General features: G+C 43.1%; 2 protein-coding genes across 2 annotated transcripts in view; one reads left to right on the plus strand and one right to left on the minus strand.

The window, feature by feature from the left end:
* Nucleotides 1-314: 314 nt before the first annotated feature.
* Nucleotides 315-27,073, plus strand: part of LOC138769742 (mucin-17-like) — a 37,362-nt gene continuing 10,603 nt past the window's right edge. The window contains exons 1-5 of the mRNA XM_069948393.1: nucleotides 315-437; nucleotides 15,144-15,407; nucleotides 21,848-21,949; nucleotides 22,317-22,438; nucleotides 22,519-22,577. Coding sequence (XP_069804494.1) covers nucleotides 392-437; nucleotides 15,144-15,407; nucleotides 21,848-21,949; nucleotides 22,317-22,438; nucleotides 22,519-22,577 — 593 coding nt within the window. The 5' untranslated portion in view covers nucleotides 315-391. The remainder of the gene's footprint in view (nucleotides 438-15,143; nucleotides 15,408-21,847; nucleotides 21,950-22,316; nucleotides 22,439-22,518; nucleotides 22,578-27,073) is intronic.
* Nucleotides 4,512-12,502, minus strand: LOC138771147 (uncharacterized). The gene is made up of 2 exons (XM_069950649.1): nucleotides 12,414-12,502; nucleotides 4,512-7,273 (listed from the first exon to the last, which is right to left on the minus strand). The coding sequence occupies exon 2, from the start codon at nucleotides 7,251-7,253 to the stop codon at nucleotides 4,512-4,514; it is 2,742 nt and encodes a 913-aa protein (XP_069806750.1). The 5' UTR covers nucleotides 7,254-7,273; nucleotides 12,414-12,502.

Consider the following 27,073-nt stretch of genomic DNA (forward strand, 5'->3'; position numbering starts at 1 on the left):
ATGTTTTGCCTAATGAATAACTTTATTTTTGTCTATGTTGATTACAGAATAAAAAAAAAGTGCTCGCAAAATATAAAAATATATATTAAAAAAAAAATTAAAACTTGTATTCCTATAACAATCCCTATTGTTCTCACCATCCTTTCAAGAATTTATTTTTGTTTTTATGTAAATGATCTGCTCATAGCACGATATAATATAAAGCTCCTTCCGCCCCCTCAGCCATGATAACCAGTGCTGTGCTATGTCACTCACAGACTGATGGCCTTGAAGGGTCAAAGATCACTGCAATATAAGGAAGAATCCTGCACAATTTGCTCATTTTAAGCTTTGTAACTAGTGACTGGTACTGAATGGTAAATGCATTGGGATTAACAAACGATATACGACCATGGCAGCGGTGGTCACCCTGCTCCTATTTGTATCCCTCGTAACAGGTAAGAGATTGCTGGGAATGGGTTACATCTTATAAAGCTTCAGAAAGAGGAAAGTATATACCCATCATAACAGAACAAAGCCATGTAACATGATGTCACATAGGGGATATGGGAGCTCAGGTTAAACCACTTTTGTGGGCAAATTCGGTAAAATTACTATCTATGTACATGTTTTATGGATTATACTATGCTTAGTTTTATAAAAATTTTTTTTCACATTTCACCCTTTTTCAGGTATGTTTATTCGTGCATTTTCTTATGTAACATCCTACAGCAGATTGTTTATCAGAAATTTCAATGAAGTGAATATTGAGGTCTAGCGATACAAATTTTACCTGAATTTCACACTCCAAAAAATCAGTTTCATTGTATTCCAAGTTCTTTTGTGTGATTTGTTTCTGTTACTGTCCCTGCTATTTTATACATAGTGGCCTGGAGGTAAGTGGTAATGCTATAGGCTACTTTGGCTACATTCACCGCTCAGTACTGTACGGGAGCAGAGACTCCTTTATACACTTTATGTACCTCCACATGAGGATCAGAATCAAAACCAAATTTTATTCATCTCATATACTCTGTCCTGGCCTGGAGAATAGAGCCCCCATTTACTATTAACGCAGAGCTGAAATATATATCTATCTATCTATATATATTTATATATATATATATATATATATATATATATATATATATATATATATATATATATATATATATGGTGTGTGGAACAACTGTCCTGGTGTGGCAGTGGGATGAGGCGGTAAGGGTATGTTCACACTACGGAATCGGCAAAGAGTTTCAAACAAAGTCTGCAGCGTAAACTCCGCTTGAAGTTCCTCGCCAACTCTGTAGTCTGGACATACTAAAAAAAAAAGAATGTAACTACTTTCTACTTAAGTCATCAGCAGGTAAGTCCCCATTTTACATATCAGTATTAGGTTATGTTCACACAACGTCAAAAAAAGAGAAAACACATTTATTATATTTATATATTTAAAAAGATGTCCGTTATTGCCGCAATTTAATTGACTTCAATGCACTTACAGTAAGTCAATGAGATAATGGACGTTCAATGCACACATTGTATAAAATAACAGGCGTTGTCTGCGCGAACGTCAAAATAATGATCACGTCGATTAATTTTTGGATGGCTGTTGCAGACGTTATTTTTTAGTTGTTAACAAACACTTTTTCTTTTTTCACCGTCCTTTTAGGCTATGTTCACACAACGTCAAAAATAGAGAAAAAGCGGCCGATTTTGAGATTTAAAAAAACGTCCGCTATTGCCGCGATTTAACTGACTGCAATGCAATGCATTGAAGTCAATGGAAAGACAGACGTCCATTTTACTATTAAATTGAATGGACTTATCAATTAACCCTTTAAGGACAGAGCAAATTTCGATTTTTGCGTTTTCGGTTTTTCCTCCTTGTGCATAAAAGGCCATAGCACTTGCATTTTTCCACCTAGAGACCCACATGACCCCTTATTTTTTGCGCTACTAATTGTACTTTGCAATGACAGGCTGAATTTTTGCATAAAGTACACTGCGAAACCAGAAAAAAATTCAAAGTGTGGTGAAATTGAAAAAAAAACGCATTTTGTTTATTTGGGGGAAATGTGTTTTTACGCCATTCGCCCTGGGGTAAAACTGACTTGTTATATATGTTCCTCAAGTCGTTACGATTAAAACGATATATAACATGTATAACTTATATTGTATCTGATGGCCTGTAAAAAATTTAAACCATTGTCAACAAATATACAACACTTAAAACCGCTCCATTCCCAGGCTTATAGCGCTTTTATCCTTTGGTCTATGGGGCTGTGTGAGGTGTCATTTTTTGCGCCATGACATGTTCTTTCTATCGGTACCTTGATTGCGCATATACGACTTTTTGATCGCTTTTTATTACAATTTTTCTGGATTTGATACGACCAAAAATGCGCAATTTTGCACTTTGGGATTTTTTTGCGCTGACGCCATTTACCGTGCGAGATCAGAAATGTGATTAATTAATAGTTCGGGCGATTACGCACGCGGCGATAGCAAACATGTTTATTTATTTATTTATTTATTTACTTTTATTTATAACCTGGGAAAAGGGGGGTGATTCAGACTTTTATTAGGGGAGGGGGATTTTTACTAATAATGACATTTTTTTTTTTACTTTAACACTTATACTAGAAGCCCCCCTGGGGTTAGGGTTATTCCCCCCTGGGGTTAGGGTTATTCCCCCCTGGGGTTAGGGTTATTCCCCCCTGGGGGACTTCTAGTATAAGTGCTTTGATCTCTCATTGAGATCTCTGCAGCATAGATATGCTGCAGAGATCCATGAGATAGGCACTCGTTTGCTTTCGGCTGCTGCAGCCGGAAGTAAACGAGTGCCGAGCCGGGGACGGCGCCATCTTGGAGCGGTCCCCGGCCGGCTTCATTTACGGAGATCGCTCCTCCGGGACAACATCCCGGAGGAGCGATCTCCCCACTAGACACCAGGGATGACGCTGCGTCCGGTAATCGGATGCAGCTGTCAACTTTGACAGCTGCATCCGATTACTGTATTAGCGGGCACGGCGATCGGACCGTGCCCACTAATACCTACGGTCCCGGGCTACACGCGGCACCCGGGACCGGAGCGGTTCAGAGCGGGGCCGCCGCGCGGCCCCGCTCTGAACTCCCTTACCGGCATCAGGGCGTAAATTTACGCCCAATGTCGTTAAGGGGTTAAGCCACAGCCAAAGGCCAATAAGTAACCCCAAACTAGAATAATGTACCAACAGCGGTCATTGCACTAAGGGGAGGCCAGACAGATAAATGACGTCCCTTATTTTAGACCCAAAATGACTTAAAGCACAACTCCGGCGAAAAAATTTTTTGGCTTATTTAACACACATTACAAAGTTATATAACTTTGTAATGTGGTTAAATACCCGGTCTGGCCCCCTTCCCCCACTTTCCGACCCCCGACCCCCCACCCCGGAAGTTAAAGAATATATACATTACCTATTACGGTCGTCACGGTCCTCTTCTCTGGTGTCGAGTGACGTCAGAGCTGGGGGGCGGTCCGGGTCTTCTTCCTCTTCGGCGTCTTCATTGAGAGTGAATAGGAGATAAAAGGCTGCTGGTGCACATGCACACCAGCAGCCTTTTCATTGGCTGGAGCGCATCACATGGCTTCCAGCTTGCTCAGCCCTGATTGGCTGAGCTTGCTGGAAGCCATGTGATGCGCTCCAGCCAATGAAAAGGCTGCCGGTGCGCAAGCGCGCTGGCAGCCTTTTCTCTCTCATGGACCCGGAAGCAAGAGACATCGCTGGACAGCTGTTAGAATTTGGGCCACTCACGTATCCTCTTACACAGCAGTTGTAAAGAAGGTGACAAGCTTAGTCCATGTGCTCTTTCTCAAAAGATAGGAGCAATGATTTAATGAACAAAAATAATGAGCATACAAAAGTTTCAGGTACAGATAAGAATAACAAGTTATCTTACAAAGGTTGTTGTTTCAAGCAGAGTCCATTATCTGGAGTTGAAGAATGTCTTTCAGTTCATGTGTCAAGTGCTAGATGTTCCTGGGAGGGGTCTTACAAGCCTGGTGTGCAGATGGATAGCATTTCCAGGGTCTCCTCCTCCCATCTTATCCTATATTTCCTGCTTATATAGCTGAAACCCCCACCTCCCGTCTCTGAGCCTCAACTAATATGGTGACTTCTAAAGAGCTACGTGACATCCCAGAATATACTTCTGCTTCTCCCTACAAATGTATATATATCTATATGACTGATGCTAGCATATGTTACCGCAATGCAGTAAACAAGTTATTCTCAGAACTAACTCCCTGAGACAAGATGGCTGTACAGTGGTTCGAACCTTATACTATCAATTATAACTTTAAACTATGTCTTATGCTTTAGATTGACATGGTTATACTATGTTAGTTAGAGACTAGTGATGTTAGTATATTTTACAAGTCCCCCTGATTATGATTGAGAAATAAATATATATATATACTCAGATCATAACCATTCTATCACACTCACTTATTCTTCTTTCGTATCACATTCGTATCACAGTCATCCTCAAGCATATCCCTTATTCTTCATAACCATGTCAGAATCCTCTGCATAGACAGGTTTTTTGTTCAAATTTAGATTAGAATTGGAATACTGCATCCTTTTTATCATATCTCGTAAGAAGTTATCCCCTTTGTCTACCTCTACCTTAATCTTTTTGTACACTTTTCTAACTTTCCACAACACAAATAACTGATATAGCACACAAAGAAAAACAATAATAGCAATAATTACAATTGGATGCGTCAAGATGTTAAATACAGCTTTTTGTGTTGACGATTCTGACCACATATCTACAGATTTTTTAAGATTTTTCCACCATCGGGACCCTGCCATTTCATCCCACTCATGTTGAATTTGGTTCAACTGTCCCTGTTGATGTTGGAAAACTATTTCCGCAGTTTTCAGCTGTTGGTTTAACAAGTTTAATAACCCTTTGTCCTTTTTTATCTCATTGGTCCACTCTTCCCAAGGAAAGTGATCAATCTGGGTCAAATTAAACTGAACAGGAAGAGGTCTCAAGTATTCAGTTGTTACACTAGATACATTATATCTATTCTTATTTACCTCTAGGTATTTGATATCTCCTTCTATACAATAAAGACCTCGGGACAAATTTCTCACATGAGCACAGTTAGAATAAAAAGCTCTTGCTAACATTTGTTCTTCCATTACCTGAAAACAAATTTTATTCACCTTTACCTGTGTCATGAGATCTTTCCCTGAATCTACGGTCTCTATTCTTGCCTTACATGCTGTATGGTTATGAAAACAAGAATGATAAATAACCTTATCCTGACCTGGTAGACACATTACCTTTGACTCGAAATGGAAACAAGCAGAGATATCCAATTGTTCCAACTTATTTCCATCAAAAGCAAAGTCAGTATATTGTAATTCATAATAAATTACTTGTTTTGAACTTACAGGTATACCCAATGAAACCACAGGAACTAAAACTTGATCTAAACCTGCTACAGGAATCAAAGATGTTCCCACACAAACATTTTGATCGCACCCGCCCCACTTATTAATCCATAGATCTAAATGACCCAGACCAAAACCGTATTGTTTCGGCAAACTCTTCAACACTCCCAGGGGGATTATTCCACCCTGCATAGCTTGAGCTATCATTTTAAGATTGGTAGAATATTCTATTTGGATCTCTAAACAAGCTCTTGACACTTTAGTTTCCTCTTGGCTCTCTATTAACCCTAATGTTGCGTCCTGTAAATGGGATACTGATGAACCCAATACAGTAGCAATGCTCATAACCATGTGTTCTAACAATTGGTTTACATCTTTCTGCACCTGCACTCCTCTCTTTCCCAGATAACCAATTGTCTTTAAATCTGCCTGAAAAGTGTTTATGTCCATAGTATTAGCTAAACTTCCCAAAGTTCCAAAACCTCCCAAGACTCCTTCCACCACCCCTCTTTTACTCTTTAATGTTTTAGGAGAGTTTTGTCCGAACCATTGTGAAAGTCCCATCTCTGAGTTAGAGAGATAAGGCTTACACTGAGGAAACCTGCTAGAGATCATCCAGTTAGTAATATTGAAGGTCCATACTAAGGTTACGAAGACTCCATTTCTTAATAAAGGTTTGGTCTGGAAATGGTTAACCTGGAAGGGATCAGATGGTTTAAACATTACATTGGTACATGCATTATCCTCAGGAGCCCAAACCCTAACAAAGGTACTGTTACAATTTTTATAGGACTTGCCCGTGGTGACACAACATTCATATTGCCCTGAGTCCTTCCTAAGAGGACTAGCAATATAAAAGTTGAACAGATTTCCAGCCCATCTTACATCTCCGTACTCTCCTTTATGAAGAAGGCCTGGAAATCCATTGGTGTAACTCCCTAGGATTTTACCTTCCCTTGACCATTTGATGACAGCATCAATTGGTAAAGGTAATCTGGTACCACACTGAAGCCGCAAGGGATCTATTCCTTCTTGGATAGTAGTGTTCTGACTAATAACTCTTATCTCTGGGGCAATATTATTTGTTACTGTTAATTGCACATTTACTTGTACATACACATTTGCCCTTGCTACTTGAAAAACCCATTCTTCTGACCAATCCTCATCAGTGTCCTTATTTGTTATTCTATTTGGATTCAGAAAAGTAGCAAACAGTTGAGATCGATAAGAGAAGTCATCCCTGTTTTTTCCACTTTGTTTGGTGCTTAGCTTGAAATTCGTGACATCCCCAGTCCATGAGGCTGGCTCATGTCCTTGGATCTCTATGTACCAAAATGACATTTCATTAGGCATGCATTCCCATTTTCCAAGTTGTCTGTTGTGTACATATGTTCCCTGCAATTGTGTATATGTGCGTTTCTTAGGTCCTGCTTTCATGTCGATGTCAATAGTAGTGTTATGTGCAAAATATATTTCTACACAGCATCGAACTCCATACCCAACGCAAATTTTCCCACCAATGTCTCTGGAAGTGTCCACAAACATTTCCTCTTGAAGATCATCAATCCATACGTCATCAATGCTTTCTTCAGACTCGGGTACAGTTTTTAAAACCTGTGATGCATCTTGAGTTTGACCAGGTAGGTTTTCTTGAGCACCTCTATTTTCCTGAGACGCTTGAACCTCGGTCGCACTTTGTGATCCGTCAGCGCACACTCCACTCAGAGTATATACCATGATTAATAAAGCTGTATGCAAGATGTTCTGCATCCATCTTGGAGGTTTTCTCATAGACGTTTTCTTCCAGGAATCCTTTTCCATGATTAGGATAACCTCCTATTCTGAAAGAAAAACAAAAGATGTTATTATTTGGAATTATACAGTTTACATTGGTCAGCATGCACCCACACTTTCTGTTGCTTGCGTGCATTCTTAGTCATGTTTGGTGTTCTTTCTACCAAAATCATAACCTGACCCAATGTATCAATGATCTGAAAAGGTCCTTCCCAATTACTTTCCCAGGGTCCACTCTTCCTAAAGGTTTTTATCATAACCTTTGCGTCTTTTACAAACTTTGAAGAGTGTGGGGGTACCATACGCTGCATTTTAGAAGCTGCATGTGGGAGGATCGTTTTCAAGTTGTCTTGGAGCATCTGTAGCCATTTTGTTCTGGCGATTGCATCCTTCTGTGGGGTCGACAAAAATGGTTCATGAGGAAAAGTTAAAGGCATTTTCCTTCCTGTCATTAACTCAAAAGGTGTAAATTGAGTAGTAGAGGAACTGGTTCCTCGGACGCTCATCAGTACCATAGGTATCACATCTACCCATGTGTTTCCTTTGTCTAGCAACATCTTTGCTATTCTAGTCTTGATTGTTCTATTCATTCGTTCTACTATTCCTGCTGACTGTGGATGATATGGAACATGAAATTGTTGCTGTATTCCCAAAATGGAACACACTGCTTGCATCACTTTACCTGTAAAGTGGCTACCTCTGTCAGATGATAACAGCTTAGGGATCCCCCACGTGCAAAAGACATGATTTACTAATGCACGTGCTGTAGAAAGCGCATCATCTCGTCTGACAGGTAAGATCTCTACCCATTTAGAAAACACGTCTACCACAACTAAGGCATATTTCATACCGTTTTTACCTGAAAATAGAGGTCCGATGTAGTCTACCTGTAACACATTCCATGGACCATCTGCAGGTGGCACTCTCAGTAGTGGAGGCTTTTGTCCTTTAGGCCTAGGGTTTACTTGAGCACAGATGAGACATGACTGAACAACATCTTGTACAGTATTCCCCATTTTGTCCCAATAAAACTTTCCTTTGAGGATTTCTAGCAATCTTTGCTGACCCACATGACCTAAGCTAACATGATTAAAACGGGTGAATTCCGATTGTAAATGCTTGGGAACTACAGGTAAGAACTCATCCTGCATTTTGTAACATAGCACATCATTTTCACAAACAAATGGATCCACCAAATCACTTTTCCGCTCAACAATGAACGGATCCTTCATTTGTTCATCAATGAATGATGGCACATTACCGTCTTTTTTTACTGGCAACAATTCCTTGGGTTCTGTCTCAGTTTCTTCTTCCATTTTTCCCGTTAAAGCTGCTTCTTTTGCAAGGGAATCGGCCTTCTCATTTCCCACCGCTAACTCACTTTTTCCTTTGCTATGCCCTGGCACTTTGACTATGGCATAACGATTAGGATGGTTAGAAGCAAGCTCAAAAATGGTTAGTAAAGTGTCACTGTGTACTAACACTTTGTTAGATGAATCAACAAAACCTCTTCTTTTCCACACAGGTAAGTAGTCTGTTAATGATCTTACAACATAAGAACTGTCACTATAGATAACCAAAGGACCCTGATTTTCTTCTCTTTCAATCTCAAGCACCTTCTTCACAGCCTCAATCTCGGCCCTCTGTGCTGAGTAATGTCCTGGCAATCTATATTGAATCTCTTGATTTCTCTTAGGAAACCAAATGGCATATCCGGTAAAGTATTGACCTTTTACACAAAATCTGGAGCCATCCACAAACACTGGCTCATCCTCATCACTTGCTTCCTTTCTGAAAAGAGATGGATACTCCCCCTGAAAAGAGTCAATACACTCATGAGATGTTCCTTCGTACTGCATCAATTGTGGAAGTACATATTTTGCATTATGATCCACCACAATCTGTTTTGACGATATAGTCAGCAACCAATGTGCAAATCTCTGGTGAGACACCCCTGGGACATTTTTCTCAAGAAGCATTTTCAATGTGGAATGGGGAGTTTGCAAGATTATTTGACCAAAGCCCACAATATGTTCTGTGGCCTTGATTGCAAAGTGAACCCCAACCAAATGTCTTGCACAGATTTCAAAACCTTTTTCTACAGGTGAAAGGAGTTTGGAAAAATATCCAACAATTCTCCATTCCTTTCCCTGTAGTTGCAGTAGAACTGCTGAGACAGCTGTCTCTGAGGTATGAACCTGCAAGGCATAAGGCTTGGATGGATACACAGTTGCCAGAGCGGGTGCCCTTTGCAAATCAAGCTTCAATTGTTCAAACGCCTTCTGCTGTTCTTCTCCCCATGGCCCAAATGAACTGTCATCATGAGTATCTTTCAGGACTTCATATAAGGGTTTGGCCTTTTCAGCAAAGCCCTCAATGAACTCTCTGGAAAAATTGACCAATCCCAGGAACTGTCTCAAAGATTTGTAAGTGGTTGGAACAGGTAATGAAGCTACAGTAGTTATTCTTTCCTGCAAGGGACGCCTTTGGCCAGGACTAATTAGCACACCCAAATACTGAACTTCCTGCTGCAACAATTTCACCTTATTTGGATTCAGTTTTAAACCTGATTCAAACAACAGCTCAAACAATTCCTCCAGTAGAGTAAGGTGTAACTCTCTAGTCTCAGTAGCCAACAGTATGTCATCCACATATTGTAGAATACAATCTGGTCTGGAAAACTTTGACAACACCTTAGCCAAGGCCTGATGAAACACACTAGGTGACAAATGTGCTCCTTGCGGTAACCTGCAAAAAACATATTGTTCATCCAAAAAACTAAAACTTAGTTTGTACTGGCTCGATTTTTCTATAGGAATGGAAAAAAAACCGTTTGCAACGTCTATCACGGAGAAAAATTGTGCATTAGCGTTTAGGCGGGACATAATGTCAGGCGTTTCTGCTACAATGGGCGCTACATTAGGAGTAACTGCATTGAATCGTCTCAAATCCAGCAACATTCTGTACGAACCATCCGGTTTTTGGACTGCCCAAATTGGATGATTAGTAACAGAATTTGCTTTCCGGACCACACCCTGCTGAAGCAATTCTTTGACAATTTTAGACAATGGTTCCACTGCACCTGGAGGTAATCTATACTGTTTCTGAGGCTTAGGGTCAACACCCTCTATTTTTACTTCAACGTCCTTCAGTGTCCCCACCTCATTTCTGAACTGAGCCCACAATGAAGGAAACCTCTGCACCAATTCAACAAGTACTGGTTCATTAACATCTGGCCACACATGATCAGCAGACACTGTTTCTACCACATTGATACCTGCTATAGAACTATAGTCATTTGGATCAATAACAACCGGTTTTCTGTTACTGGCATCTTGCCAAATCACCTGATTTCCTAGGTCTATGATCCAACCTCTCTCCTTCATAGTGTCAGCCCCTATAATGTTCTCTGCGTCAGTACAATGCCAAATATCAATTTCAGTACTCAAGAATCCAGGTATGTCAAATTGTACACCAGACACCAACGTAGCATTAGTTCCCCCTTTTCCAGAAAAACCTACTATAGAACATACAGTAGAGTTAGGTGGTATTGTTAGGTCATGATTAGTCACACTTATTTGAGCCCCTGTGTCTATGAGGAATGTGATCGCCTTTCCCTGCAGAAATCCTTGAACATAAGGACGTCCACAGCCATCAACAGAAACTGGAGCTAGGTAATTAAGTGTGTTGGGAGCCGCATTCCTTTCCAGTCACAGCGAAGGAGACAAATTCTCCTTGCCAGATCTCCTGTCTCCTGTTGCACTACCTCCTGCAAAATCATGTTTAGCTAACTCATGTATCTGTTTAATGAGGGGTGCATAGGGAGATGTGTTCTGTGGTTTTTCTACCATGGCTGGAGCTGTAGGCACCAAACCATTTTCTTTCCCTAAATTCTGACTTCTCAGAAATTTGCGGCACTGCCACTTAAGGTGACCTCGTCCCCCACAAAAATAACAAGATACGTTAGACTGATTACCCATTCTTTTTAGATGTATCGACCTTTCCAGCCGGAAGGTCTTTCTGTGCTGCACTGGTAACTTTCCCTTCAGACTCTGATCGCTTTACGGGGTCTTTTTCATGCACAACCGCTATTTTTACTTTTGCATTAGACAGCTTCATTCTTCGCCTCATACGATCAATAAAGAGTGCTGCCTCATGCAAAGTATGTTTTTCCATAGCGATTTGGCTTGACACAGGATCCAGATACTTAAATTTCCTCACAAAGGCGGAAATCATAGAATCTGGCTCCTCCCCCTCTTCTATTCTCATGACCATTCGATAAGCTTTTTCGAATTTCAAGAGAAAGGCAAATGGATCATCTTGAATAGTTACTTTCAAGATGTCCATCCATTCTATTGAGGGAGTGGGATCCCCAGTTGTAAACCACACTAGCTGTCTTAAGCGATCTACCTCAGTGCTGTGTACCTGTACCCCGAATGTTTCCTCTCTGGGTGTCTCTTCTAATCTTCTAGCCATATGTGATGGTAACCATATCCTGAAAATTTTATTCTTTTGCTCATTTGACAATTGGAACCTATCTGTATTTGATTCAAATACATCCATATTGTGAAAGGCATCCATCTTATCATTATAAGAGGGCATGTCTTTGACAATTTTCCTCAGTTGTTCATTTATTTGTAAATGCAACTGAGTGGACTTATCTAACAAATTTCTGCGCTGTATATCTACATCATCGCTATCCTCAAAGAACGCGTCACTCGAGCTTGTTACATTAGGGGTAGCGATGACAGATCGTCTAGTTCTCCTAACAGCGGAGATTCTCTTATTTTCACAACGCATCTGAGATAGCAATTTTGATTTATTTTCAATCTCATCCTCCATAGCTTCCAATTGTTCAGCCAATATAAAACAATTTGAGCATTGAATAAAATCTTCATCATCGGACACATTAGAATTATTCATGCACTTGTTAACAACACAAACACTCTGCCTAGGTTGTGAATCTTCAATTAGTAAAGCATTGTAAATTTTTACCATTTGTAAGACATTTCTGAGCTTCTTCTGTAGCCTATTAATACACAATTTCTTGTTGTCTAGTTTAACATTTTCCCTTTCACATTGTCTGTACAAACTATCCCACAACTGTGCATTAGTCATAGTACTATCACTACAGGCATATTCTATATCTGATTTGCTGGCAAAAGTTTCAATGAAATCCATACTTACAACTTCTTGCTTCCGCTTGCCCCCTCTGGTATGGACTGGCTGTTGTCCCTCACCGATGCTCCAGAGGCTTTCTGGGATGTGTGGTGCAGTCTCGTGCTGTTGTCCAGAAGTGGAAAGTACGTGTTTCCAGGCTTTGTTTTTCTTTACTTCTCTTCTTGAAGCTCGCAATCAATCAAAATGTCAAACGCAGCCCCCTCAGCGAGGGAGAGAAGAGCTCCAGTTAAAAACAGAAAAAGTCTGGCTGCTCGCCAATTATGTTAGAATTTGGGCCACTCACGTATCCTCTTACACAGCAGTTGTAAAGAAGGTGACAAGCTTAGTCCATGTGCTCTTTCTCAAAAGATAGGAGCAATGATTTAATGAACAAAAATAATGAGCATACAAAAGTTTCAGGTACAGATAAGAATAACAAGTTATCTTACAAAGGTTGTTGTTTCAAGCAGAGTCCATTATCTGGAGTTGAAGAATGTCTTTCAGTTCATGTGTCAAGTGCTAGATGTTCCTGGGAGGGGTCTTACAAGCCTGGTGTGCAGATGGATAGCATTTCCAGGGTCTCCTCCTCCCATCTTATCCTATATTTCCTGCTTATATAGCTGAAACCCCCACCTCCCGTCTCTGAGCCTCAACTAATATGGTGACTTCTAAAGAGCTACGTGACATCCCAGAATATACTTCTGCTTCTCCCTACAAATGTATATATATCTATATGACTGATGCTAGCATATGTTACCGCAATGCAGTAAACAAGTTATTCTCAGAACTAACTCCCTGAGACAAGATGGCTGTACAGTGGTTCGAACCTTATACTATCAATTATAACTTTAAACTATGTCTTATGCTTTAGATTGACATGGTTATACTATGTTAGTTAGAGACTAGTGATGTTAGTATATTTTACAACAGCGGACGCAGGTGACGGTGAGGCGGATGGCGGGCGAATGGAGTGGCGATCATCACCGGAGGGATGGTGAGTATGGTGTCTGTGTGTGTCTGTTTTTTTTTTTTGGGGGGGGTCCCGCCGGAGTTGTCCTTTAACTTAAACAGAGTTGAAAAAACATTGTGTGAACACAGCCTTAAAGTCAATTCACTTTTCAATTAAAGACAAAGGGCGACCAGTAAACTTAAACTAGAATAATGTGCCAGCAGCCGCTATTGCACTGAGGGGCGGCCAAAAAGCTAAATGACGGGCGTCATTTTAAACAAAGCTGAAAAAACGTTGTGTGAACATAGCCTAATACTGTCTGCAATTACCGATCCATAATCGCGGACAGTATAACACCCACTGATTTCTATGGACCCTTTGACATATCCATAGTTGCTGTGACAGGTCTGAACAGGTATGTATGATACACATCCATACACGTCCATACTCCTGTGTGTAGTTGCGGGTGCACAATTACAGACAAGATTATTGATGTGTGAATGGGGGCGTAATGTCTCCAAAAATAGCAGGTTACCAGGCCTTTACACCTTCATGTTTGACTTAGAAAATGAAGATACTAAATGGCACAGACTTTGTGTGCACCTAGGCTGAATAGTTCTCTAACGCAGTGGTCTGCAACCTTATAAAGGGTCAGTCAATACATTGGGACTTGTTCGTATTTGTATTGGAATCGTTGTGTGATCATAAGTATTAAAATTTCATATGGGCTATGTATTTTATTTAAAGGGGTACTCCAGACCGAGCATATAATGCCCCCCCAGACTGAGCATATAATGCCCCCCCAGACTGAGCATATAATGCCCCCCCCAGACTGAGCATATAATGCCCCCCCCCCAGACTGAGCATATAATGCCCCCCAGACTGAGCATATAATGCCCCCCAGACTGAGCATATAATGCCCCCCCAGACTGAGCATATAACCCCCCCAGACTGAGCATATAATGCCCCCCCAGACTGAGCATATAACCCCCCCAGACTGAGCATATAAAGCCCCCCCCAGACTGAGCATATAATGCCCCCCCAGACTGAGCATATAATGCCCCCCCCAGACTGAGGATATAATGCCCCCCCCAGACTGAGCATATAATCCCCCCCAGACTGAGGATATAATGCCCCCCCCAGACTGAGCATATAATGCCCCCCCAGACTGAGCATATAATGCCCCCCCAGACTGAGCATATAATGCCCTCCCAATGACAGAGCATATAATGCCCCTAAGACTGAGCATATAATGCCCCCCCCCCCAGACTGAGAATATAATCCCCCCCAGACTGAGCATACAATGCCCCCCCACACTGAGCATATAATGCCCCCCCACACTGAGCATATAATGCCCCCCCCCACACTGAGCATATAATGCCCCCCCCCACTGAGCATATAATGCCCCCCCCCCACACTGAGCATATAATGCCCCCCCCAGACTGAGCATATAATGCCCCCCCCAGACTGAGCATATAATGCCCCCCCCAGACTGAGCATATAATGCCCCCCCCAGACTGAGCATATAATGCCCCCCAGACTGTTGTCAGTAGAGCTGTGTGAGGGATCATATTCTGCACTGTGATTTTACACTTTTTAAGCCCCCCCCCCCCCCCCACCTAGGGACCATTCATAATCAATCGTCAGTTGGATAATCCTGATCTATGCAATGCTATCATCTCTACTATAGAGGAAACCTTCTGCAATAAAACCTGCATCATCTTCCTCAGCCAAAAACAAATAGAGTGAGCCTACAAATAGTACTACAGGACCACTAACACCTACATCAAAAACTATTCCACTTACAGGTGCAGAAGTTACCAGCAAAGATTCATCTACAGTTACCCTAAGAACCACTGCACCTACCACGACTACAACTGTAACTACAGCGTCACCGACTACGACAACAGCTGCTTCTGCAACTACAACCGCTCCTACAACTACTACTACAACAACTACTACAACTACTCCGACAACTACAACCGCTCCTACAACAACTACTCCGACAACTACAACAACTACTACAACTACTCCGACAACTACAACTACAACAACTACTACAACATCGATAAGTAACTACTTCTTATTGTTTTTCTGAATTTGACACCTTTGTTCTAATGCAACCAACATTTCCATTTTTGCCAATGTGATGTCCGAGACAAAGATGGCGAGTCTCATCATACTGTACATGTCCTCCCCAAGAGCTGCAAGGGTCGTAAAGCTTTTTTCCCCTAACTAGGGCTAGCATTTGGGGTCTGCACCCTGTGTAACAGCACAGGGTGTTTTATTCTCTCATTGCAAAACAAGCACTTTGTTAGCACTCAGCACATCAGTGATCTGGACAGAACAGACCGCTAGTAATGGTGATAGGCAGGCAATAGATTCTCTCAACTCAATGTGCCATTTCATAGGGCTAGTCCCCATAGAATCCGTAGAAGTAAGTAGCATGATACTTATCTCTGTGACAGGTTTTTTTTTTTTTTTTTCAAAACATCATTAAGGAAATTCATCAAACCTACAAACGTGGAGATTTGTGTTAGGTTACCAAATCATTTACTAATATAAAAAAAATCTTTGGGGGGGGGGGGGATGTTCTGGCCTTTTAGAAAATGACCTTGTAGCTGAGAATGGGAGAACAAGGGAGAAAACAAAACATACTTACCCTTTACTCATGTCCCAATGAGCGCCACCATTACTCCACAATCTCTGGGGGAGGTGGTAGGTGCAGGCATATGTGACCACTGAGGACAGTGACTGTAGTGTCCTCCCGTGCACAGTGTAAGGTGGAGTCAGCAGAACCCTTTCCTCTAGAGGGGTGAGGGTGCTGAATGGGAGGTGTAGAGGGTGAGTATGTTTTTCGTTTTCTCCCATTCCCTGCCATAGGGTAATTTTGGCTCAAGGTCAGAAAACCACTTTAAACAAGAGTTTAGAACATAACAATGAGGACAGGGCTAGGGTAGAGGGCCCTAGATTAATAATTAGGAAGCCCCTCCTTATTCTGATGGTTCAAAACAGATGACCCCACTCCTATGTACTACAAGCAGGGCCGGGCTGGGACTTAAAGGGGTAGTGCGGTGCTAAGAAATTATTCACAGAATAACACACATTACAAAGTTATACAACTTTGTAACGTATGTTATGTCTGTGAATCGCCCCCTTCCCTGTGTCCCACCACCCCCGCAGTGTACCCGGAAGTGTTGGTGCATTATACATTACCTGATCCGTGTCGAGGGCCGTCCGCCATCTTGTGCCACAACGTTATGCTCAGCCAATCACGGCTGAGCATCTAATGACGCGGCAGAGGGTGGCCGGCACTCGGGAAGATCAGAGAGTTTCAGCCGGCGGGCCGAAGATGACGTTGCGGCACAAGATGGCGGATGGGCGCGACACGGATCAGGTAATGTATAATGCACCAACACTTCCGGGTACACCTGCAGGGGTGGGGGGGACACGGGGAAGGGGGCGATTCACAGACATAACATACGTTACAAAGTTGTATAACTTTGTAATGTGTGTTATTCTGTGAACAATTTCTTAGCGCCGCACTACCCCTTTAAAATCAGCCCTGACACTCAAACCTCAGCAGCCCACATAACAAATCCTCCCCAATATATGATAGATAGCGGTGTACTATACATGGTGTAGCAAATTCTGCTCCTTACTCACTACTTCATTAAATATATGAACCATCAACACATAAAAACAACATAATCTGCTGTGGATTTGTTGTTGCATATTTATGTATTTCAGCTGCATCAAATTCGCAATGGATCTGTGTGGTCCATACCAGGTACAAAGCTATAGATCCCAGAATACAGGTGCGGGGAGATATAAGCGACAGGACCTTTAGTCTAGTATAAACTTTTATAATCATCCTTTTCATTACCAGCTGAAGTGTCACAGAGGCGGAGACAAGCCACAGCTGCATCTCCCCCCGCCCCTTCCTGCTCTGACTGACTGACATACATGGCGGTGCTGCGGATGTCGCTGTGACCCTTTAGCTGGTAATAAAAAGGATGATTGTGAAAGGAGTGATTACAGTGCAATTACATCCAGTGACTTACAGGAGGTGTGTTCTCTGCATGAATTGCAAGTGATGATTTTGCTGGATTTGTTTTCTTTTTCTTGCTCGGCTATCATGAAGACTTCTCCAGCCGTGACTCCTCGCTGCAAGATCTACCAGACAAACAATTTAGGATCCTTGCTCCAGCATCATCCCCAAGTATATTCCTTTACACAGCAACCTTTCTCCCTTTTGACCCCCTTATAAGCAGTTAGGCCCAATCTAAATAGTAGTCCAGCCCTTCTGCACCCCTATATAGTATTATAGTATCAGCTCCTCTCTGTACCCCATATAGTAATAGGAGCCTTCTGTGCTGTGTCTCCATATAGTAATAAAACATTCTTCCCTATAGTAGAAAGGCCCCCTCTGTACCCCATATGCCCTCTCTGTGCTCCAATAGATCATAGGCCTCCTCTCTATCCCCACATAGTATTGGACCACCCTCTGCATGAAGCATAGGTCCTACTGTATTGGACTGCTCTTAGCCTCCGTATAGTATAGCCAGGGCTTTTAATGATATATTAAAAGTTGCATAGCCCCTCAACTAGTTTCACTTTGCAAAGAGCGTCATTAGGAGGAGGTTTATTTCATTTGCCCCCCTCCTCTTGATGACACTTATGTCATTTGCCCCCCCCTCCTCCCGATGATGCTTATTTCATTTGCCCCCTTCCTCCTGATGACGCTTATGTCATTTGCCCCCCTTCCTGATGACGCTTATGTCATTTGCCCCACCTCCTGATGACGCTTATGTCATTTGCCCCCTCCTCCTGATGACGCTTGTCATTTGCCCCCCTTCCTGATGACGCTTATGTCATTTGCCCCCCTCCTCCTGATGACGCTAGTCATTTGCCCCCCTTCCTGATGATGCTTATGTCATTTGCCCCCCTCCTCCTGATGACGCTTATGTCATTTGCCCCCCTCCTCCTGATGACGCTTATGTCATTTGCCCCCCCTCCTGATGGCGCTTATGTCATTTGCCCCCCTCCTCCTGATGATGCTTGTCATTTGCCCCCCCTCCTGATGACGCTTATGTCATTTGCCCCCCCCCCCCTCCTGATGACGCTCCTTGAGGAGAGGTTATCCAGAATTAGATAAACATGTTCGCTTTCTCCCCAAAACAGCACCACATTTGTTCTCAGTTTGGGTGGGGTACTGCAGCTTAGTTCCAGGGAAGTGAACGGAGCTGAATTGTAATACCACACACAACCTGAGGATAGGGGTAGAGCTGTTTTTGGAAGAAAACAACCATGTTTTTCTAACCCTGGATAATCCTTCTGATTTTATAGTAATAATTATAATTTGAGATGAGTGAGCCTGGCCGAGGTTTGGTGTCATACAAACCTGAACCATCGGCCTTTGAATCCCGCTGTCTTCCCGTTCCCTGCAGAAGGTGGAGACAGCCTGAGTCCCGCCTGGAAAACAGGGATACAGACTATCACCTAGGCTGTATTCCTGTTTAAGGCTATGTTCATACTACGTAAAAGTTTGGCCGTTGTTGCCATTGGCAACAACGGCCGTACTTTATGCAGTGTGGAACATTGCCTGCATTTCTATGGGATCCCGGCCGGAGCGTATACACATCGTATACGCTCCGGCCAGGATCCTGTGCGGCGCTGCAAATAACTGACATGTCAGTTTTCTGCGGCCGCAATTCAATGAATTGCGGCCGTAGGAAACCATGTCAGTTCACACAATGAAGCGAGCGGCTATTATATATGAACACTGCTGTACAAACATACATTATATACACATATGGCTGCTGCACATACATACTCATATGCATACATCATAAGCATACTACAGAGGCGTGCATACACTATATACTGTACACACATAGGGCGACATGTATCATCCGGCGTATGGATGATTTTCGGCGGAAAGTGACAATTTGCGTATTTTTTTATTCGCTAATGGCCGATTTGTGAATAAAATATTCGCAAATCGGCACTTTCCTCCGGGTATGCCGGGGGGCGGGGAGGGGGTGGGAAGGGGGCGGAACGGAGGGCGGGGACTCAGAGTCAGCGCGATTCACCATCCGTTCCGCCAAAAGATACGCCGAAAACCTACTCCAGTCCTCAGATGGCGTAGGTTTTCGGCGGTGCGCACAGGATTTATGTAGAGGCAGTCCGCCTCTACATAAATCCCCGTAGCGCCGGAGATGCGGGGACATTTATAAGTCCGGCATAAAAAACGCCGGACTTAATAAATGTCCCCCATAATGTTCATATATATATATACACACACACACACACATATATACTGTACATCCATACATACATACATCTATCACATATACACACATATATACTGTACATATATCCATACATACATCTATCATATATACACACATATATACTGTACATACATCCATATATCATAAACCTACTACAGAGGCATGCATACACTATATACTGTACACACTTATTGTTCATATACACACACACACACACACACACACATATATATATATATACTGTACATATATCTATATATCCTAAACCTACTATAGAGGCATGCATACACTATATACTGTACACACATATTGTTCATACATATATCATATATACACACACACATATACTGTACATACATACATACATCACACATACACACACACATATATACTGTACATACATGCATATATCATAAGCATACTACAGAGGCATGCATACACTATATACACATACTGTACATACATTTTTTATATATACTGTACATACATGTAATATATACACACACATAATACATGCAGTGCACATTACATACTAGAACACACTAGATACACACTGGCCACACTTTGCACATATACACACACACCCAAAGAGAAGAAACTGTCACTTACAGTCCATAAATCTCTGCTGCTGACAGGCCCTCCTTCCTCACAGCCAGCATGGTGCTCCCCTGCCCCTCCGACTGCAGGAAGGAGATGATGAGGTCACTGTGTGGGGTCAGGAAGGGTTGGTTGCCTGGTTACACAACAGGGGGGGAGGGAGGGGGCTGTGGCTTGGTGCGAAGGACAGGTCTATAAGGGCAGTTGAAATGCAGTGAACGATTAACGACCGAACGAGAAATCGTTGATCGCTTTATAAGACCTGGACCTATTTTTATCGTTGCTCGTTCGCAAAACGTTCGCAAATCGTTCGCATTGAATAAGACATCGTTCGGTCGTTCGCAATAGATACGAACGCAATAGCGAATAAATAGCGAAGAACAAACGATAATCCTTTCTCCTCACCAAGCAGGGCTCTATGTAATTAGCACCCAGGCCCCTCTCAGTCAGCAGCAGCCACTCTGAGCTGCAGGGGGCAGCAGCTGCTTCTCCTCTCTCCTCCAGGAAGCTGATCCTCTGCAGCTCCAGGAAATTACGTCAGCCGTCAGAGTAATGCTGCGTTTACACGGAACGATTATCGTTCGAATTTGCACGATAACGATCAAATTCAAACGATAATCTTACGTGTAAACGCAGCGAACGATCAAACGACGAGCGAGAAATCATTCATTTTGATCTTTGAACATGTTCTTAAATCGTCAATCGCAAAAAAAATTGCAACGATTTTTCCGTATGATATATCGTTCCGTCTAAATGCCGATCGTTATAAAAAAAAATCTTTACTTCGAAATCGTTAATCGTACGATCGGGCGAATTATCGCTCCGTGTAAACGCAGCATCAGTTGTAGCAGACGTGCCTGTGCGGCCCCTCTGCTATACATGGGAGGGGGAGGGTGAATGACGGCCCAGCCCAATCCGGCAGAGGCAGAGTGAACAGCGCAGATTAAAGAGTAGCCATAGAGGCTGTTATGTGAGCGCGCTCATTATAATGTATGCCCTATTACTTTGGGAATACAGCCCGCTGTCATAGATTCTTCTCCCCTATAGTGAGATGACTCTACCCACTCTCAGCTCAGTCTGTACAGCAAAGCTGACAAGTAAGTGATGCAAAGTAGGTAGAGTTAAAGAGGACCTGTCACCCCCTGTGCCGGGGTGACAGGCTCCTGACCCCCCGTTACAGCCCCCTATACTCACCTGATCCCGCCGGGTCCCGCTTCCTGAGCCGGTCGGGTCACGGAGATATCAGTGCCCGAAGCCTGGCGCGCGCGCTCACAGGAGAGTCCGATGCCCATAGAGAATGACGGAGCATCGGACTCCTCATTCATTTTCTATGGGCATCTGACTCTCCATTACGGCCAATAATTGATTCGTGTAATAAAAGACAAACGACAACGATAGCAACGATCTGCTGCCGTCGCTCCATTTAATAGGAGAGGCAGCAGCAGACTGCCACTATCTTCTAATGGCTGCCCGGCTGCCGTCAGCGAGCAGTGAACAAGGAGAAAGCGAGCGATGACCTGACAGGTCGGCGCTCACTTGCTCCCGCTGATCGGCCCATGTAATAACGCCTTAAGTCTAATCGATCAATTCTCCCAATTTACCTTTCTTTTCTTTCCCAGTCCTATGCCAAAATGGAGGAACATACGATGGAATTAAATGTATCTGTCCGGATATATACTTTGGGCCACGTTGCGAGACTGTCATAGATAGAGTTGAACCTGGTGAGTAAATATTATTTTGACTCCTGGATATCCCTGATTTACCCAACTACACATCAGTTTTAACCTTATTTAGGCAAAATCCCTACAAGATTAATATTGGAGGCATTATGTATGCTGTTACAGTATATCCCTAGAGTAAGACAGCAACTCAATTAGACCTGTCTGTTTTAGACCAGAATGGTTTTGTTATCTATTCTATTCAGTGGTTAATGGGAGGGGGGGGGGGGGGGTCTAAGTGATGGGCCCCCAGTGATTGTTATATTGGAAGGACATGTCCATCCACAGAGGACACAGGGCTTGTTCTGAGGATTTGGCTCACCCATTACAAAGTCACTCCTTCTCTCCTATCTCTTATTCTCTCCCGTAGAAAGGGCGGTGAGCACAAGTGTGAAGGTAGAGCTAAAGATCGATAATAGGGAGTTTGATGAGAATCTGAAGAATTATCAATCAGAGGAATATAAAGCATTTGAGAAGGACTTTAAATCATTGGTAAGAAGCAGAAATACTATCTATCTCTAACCTTCATCCAGCCCAAGCTATTGTATAACCTTTGTTCTTTATCTGTACAGATGAATACGGTCTATGCAGATTTGGAAGGATACATAGATGTAGAAATTGTGGAATTAAAGTAAGTGTCTTTATTCAGCTTTGGGCTATGTTCACACTACGTAAGCTTCCGGCCGTAGTGCGCTCCGTGAATATGCGGCCGGAAACCTACGTAGTTAGCGTACAATGCAAAGTAAACGATCCCGGCCGCACAGTTCACACTTCGTACGAATGTACGCCCGGATCGTATACACGGCCGTAAGAAATGAACCAGACCATTGTTTCCGGCCGGAAGGCTGTAACTTACGCCCGTAGCGTATCGTGCGAATCCGTACAAAGTGGTGATTTCTTCATGACTTTGGTATTGTAGAGCCCGGTCAGCCCGGACACCACCCCACCAAAGACTTGTATCCCCTTACACACACCCTTTTTCGCTACCCCCCCCCCCCCTTTTTCCCCTCCACCCCTTGAATCCCCCCTTAGTAAATAAACACAGAGTCGCCGTTTAGAAAATTTATGGCCACAGCAGCCAGTATTTATTAACAATTAACAACAATTAATAGAATAAAATTGCAATAAAACAATAATTAACTCCTAAAACTCTTAGAGGAGGTCCTTGAAGCTACACAAGGTCTGACGCCCACTTAACTAACCGTGGTAGTTTTCTCTTGTTATTGCCTCCAGTTGCCCCGCCCAACTCGGAGACACCATCCACCTGTGGCTGTCATGCCACCTATTGCTCTCTGGTGCTACACCCCAGTGAGAGCCCAAAATTTGCGCCAGACCACCAGAACTAATTACGACTATTGAGGAGGAGGGTCATACCCCACGATGATCCCCCCGTCCCCCCACCAATTTGACTTCCAACCCCAAGGACCTCCCCTGCCAAGGCTTCAATGACAACCCTAAACCCCGCCACTACCCAGACTGCAGAGGCCCATCCCACAGACCCGCTACGCACACCCCTCGCCAACCAAAAAGAGAGGAAGGGATCACCACTTACAGGGAGGGAGGGTGGGACTGCTCGCTGTCCTGGCGCCGAATGCCGCCTGCCCGCGCTTACGCCGCCTACGTCACTCCTCCCCCTTTACGGCCTACGTGTAGGACCGCCTACAAACCCAGTCATGCGGGCCTGCACGTACGCCTGTGGCTCCGCTCCGGCCCTCCTTTTTTCCACTCTTCTATGCAGATCCAAAAGGTTCTGTGGGGTGTCCGAGGCTAGGCGAAGATTTCAAAGTAAAAGACCGCTGTCAGATCGCTTCGTAGGGGGCTCGGGAAGCGTAAGTAGACTACAGGCGTACATTCGCAATGCGTACGCATCCGCCCGCAAATCGAATATTCGCACGCCCGTTGTTTCAGCCGCACATGTACGGCACCGTACGAAATTCGTACGGATTCGTACGTAGTGTGAACATAGCCAATATGTGCGAGAAATAAATATACATAATGCTATAAGGGAACAGCATACACACATAACCAACACACAAAGAATAGAAGAGTAAAACTGGCACTCAAATATGTGAGCAAACTACACTCATTCCGCCATGTTTGCACCGCTTCCTATTACACCAAGCGATTATCGACCGTATTTGGCAAATTGTCGGCCATGATGGTGCGTTTACACGAAACGATTATTGGCCCGATCGTACGATTAGCGATGTCGGATTAACAATTTTTTTTTCATAACTGTCAGCGTATAGACGGTACGATATATCGTACGGAAATTCGCTCTGTGATTGTTTTACGATCGTTTAAGCCTATCTCACACATTGGTTAAATCGGCGAACGACTGTTCACACGGAACGATTTGCGAATTTTTTGCGTACGATGAACGACGATTTGATAACCTGTTGAAAGATCAAAATGTACGATTTATCGTGCGTAGTTCGATCGTTCGCTGCGTTTACACGTACGATTATCGTTCGAATTTGACCGTTATCGCGCAAATTCGCACGATAATCGTTATGTGTAAACACAGCATTACAGAGGATAATCACTTTGTGGAATAGCTAGAGTAAAAAAGAATCAGCTGATTCTTGTCTTTCAAAATGTTCAAAGCAATTAATGGTGATAGTAGTGGTCTGCTGGCCGTGGCTCTGTGCAGCAGCAGACTACTGCTCTCCTCTATGGGCTACCCCGAAGACTAAAAACCGCTTGGGCAGCCCCCCACGCTCTTACCTGCTTGCTTTCTGTGTGCGTAATAGAGCCGACAGTGAGCGGGGAACGAGGAGCAATTGAACGCTTACCTGACAGGTCGACGCTTGCTTGTTCCCAAACATCAGGCTGTTTAACCCCTTAGGGACCAAGCCTATTTGGGCCTTAACCCTTAGGGGACACAGCCAGTTTTCATTTTTGCGTTTTCGTTTTTCCCTCCTCGTGTATATAAGGCCATAGCGCCTGCATTTTTCCACCTAGAGACCCAAGTGAGCCCTTATTTTTTGCGCAAATAATTGTACTTTGCTATGGCAGATGTAATTTTTGCCTAAAATGTGCCGGGAAACCAGAAAAAAATTCAAAGTGTGGTGAAATTGAAAAAAAAAACGCATTTCTTTTATTTGGGGGAAATGTGTTTTTACGCCATTCACCCTGGGGTAAAACTGACTTGTTATGCATGTTCCTCAAGTTGTTACGATTAAAACGATATGTAACATGTATAACTTATATTGTATCTGATGGCCTGTAAAAAATTCAAACCGTTGTTAACAAATATACGTCACTTAAAATGGCTCCATTCCCATGCTTATAGCGCTTTTATCCTTTGGTCTATGGGTCTGTGTGAGGTGTCATTTTTTGCGCCATGATGTGATCTTTCTATCGGTACCTTGATTGCGCATATATGACTTTTTGATCGCTTTTTATTACAATTATTCTGGATTTTATGCGACAGAAATTGCGCAATTTTGCACTTTGGGATTTTTTTGCGCTGACGCCGTTTACCGTGTGAGATCAGGAATGTGATTAATTAATAGTTTGGGCGATTACGTACGCGGCGATAGCAAACATGTTTGTTTATTAATTAATTAATTTATTTATTTTTATTTATAAAATGGGGAAAGGGGGGTGATTCAGACTTTTATTAGGGGAGGGGGTTTTGTGTTATTAAAAATACATTTTTCTTTTACTTTACACATATACTAGAAGCCCCCCTGGGGTTAGGGTTATTCCCCCTGGGGTTAGGGTTATTCCCCCTGGGGGACTTCTAGTATATGTACTCTGATCTCTCATAGAGATCCATGCAGTATAGTTATACTGCATGAATCCATGAGATCGGTGTTCTATTACTTTTGGCTGCTGCAGCCAAAAGCAATAGAATGCCGAGCCGGGATCAGCGCCATTACGGAGCAGACCCCGGCCCGGGATGGATGCAGGGATCGCCCCCCCGCAATCGCGCCGCAGGGGGGCGATCCCCCCACTAGACCACCAGGTATGAATAAAAGCAAGTATTTAGAAGCAGCTGTCAACTTTGACAGCTGCTTCTAAGTACTTAATTAGCGGGCACGGCGATCGGACCGTGCCCGCTAATAGCCGCGAGCCCGGGCTACACGCGGCACCCGGGATCGCGGCAGTTCAGAGGGTGGTCGCCGCGCGACCCCCCTCTGAACTCCCATAGCGGCACGAGGACGTTCAATAACGTCCTGGTGCAGCTATGGGTTAATGACCAGGCTCATTTTTCTAAATCTGACCTGTCTCACTTAATGCGCTTACAGCTCAGTGATGCTTTAACGTATGCTAGCTATTCTGATATTGTTTTTTTCATAACATATGGTACTTTATGTTAGTGGCAAAATATGGTTACTGTCTTGTGTGTTTTTTGTGAAAGACATCAAAATATCATGAAAAATTTGAAAAATGTGCACTTTACGAACTATGAAATTCTCTGCTTCTAAAAAAAAGAAAGTCACATGACATAAATTAGTTACAAAGTCACATTAACACTATGTCCTCTTTGTTCTGGCTTCATTTCGTAAACATACGGGACTTAGAAATGTATCAGCAAATTATCCAATTTTCATGAAATTTCCTAAACTGATTTTTTTTTTAGGGACCAGTTCTTTTTTTAAGTGGATTTAGGAGGCTTGTATACTAAAAACCCCTATAAGTGGCCCCATTTTGGAAACTACACACCCTAAAGCATTTTGAACCTACAAGGGCTTGAGAAAAGTATTCACCATTGGGCAGTAAAAAAAATGGAAAATAGAAATTTTCCAATAATATATATTGGGGGGAGCCCAAGTTGATCTCTCGCACCAGGGCCCAGGAGACGTTAGCTGCGCCCCTGCCGGTAGCTGAGAGGAGGCGGCTGTGGGCCTTACCGATGCCGCTGCACTATTCTCTGCCATCGCCATAAAGAGCTGATGGCAGCAGAATAGAGCCCATTAGTGACCGCAGTAAAAATCCGTAACAGCGGTCACTAATAACATAATAAACGTATTCTCTGGGTCACTACAATTACTGCGATACTAAATTTGTATAGGTTTTTTTTTACTATTACCACTTAATACGCAATAGAAACTATCTTCCTAGCAAAAACCCACAAAAACTGTCGCCACATTGCACGATCCATATCTTTTGTGCGAC

The sequence above is a fragment of the Dendropsophus ebraccatus genome, chromosome 1, assembly GCF_027789765.1.
Source record: "Dendropsophus ebraccatus isolate aDenEbr1 chromosome 1, aDenEbr1.pat, whole genome shotgun sequence".
Classification (NCBI taxonomy): Eukaryota; Metazoa; Chordata; class Amphibia; order Anura; family Hylidae; genus Dendropsophus; species Dendropsophus ebraccatus.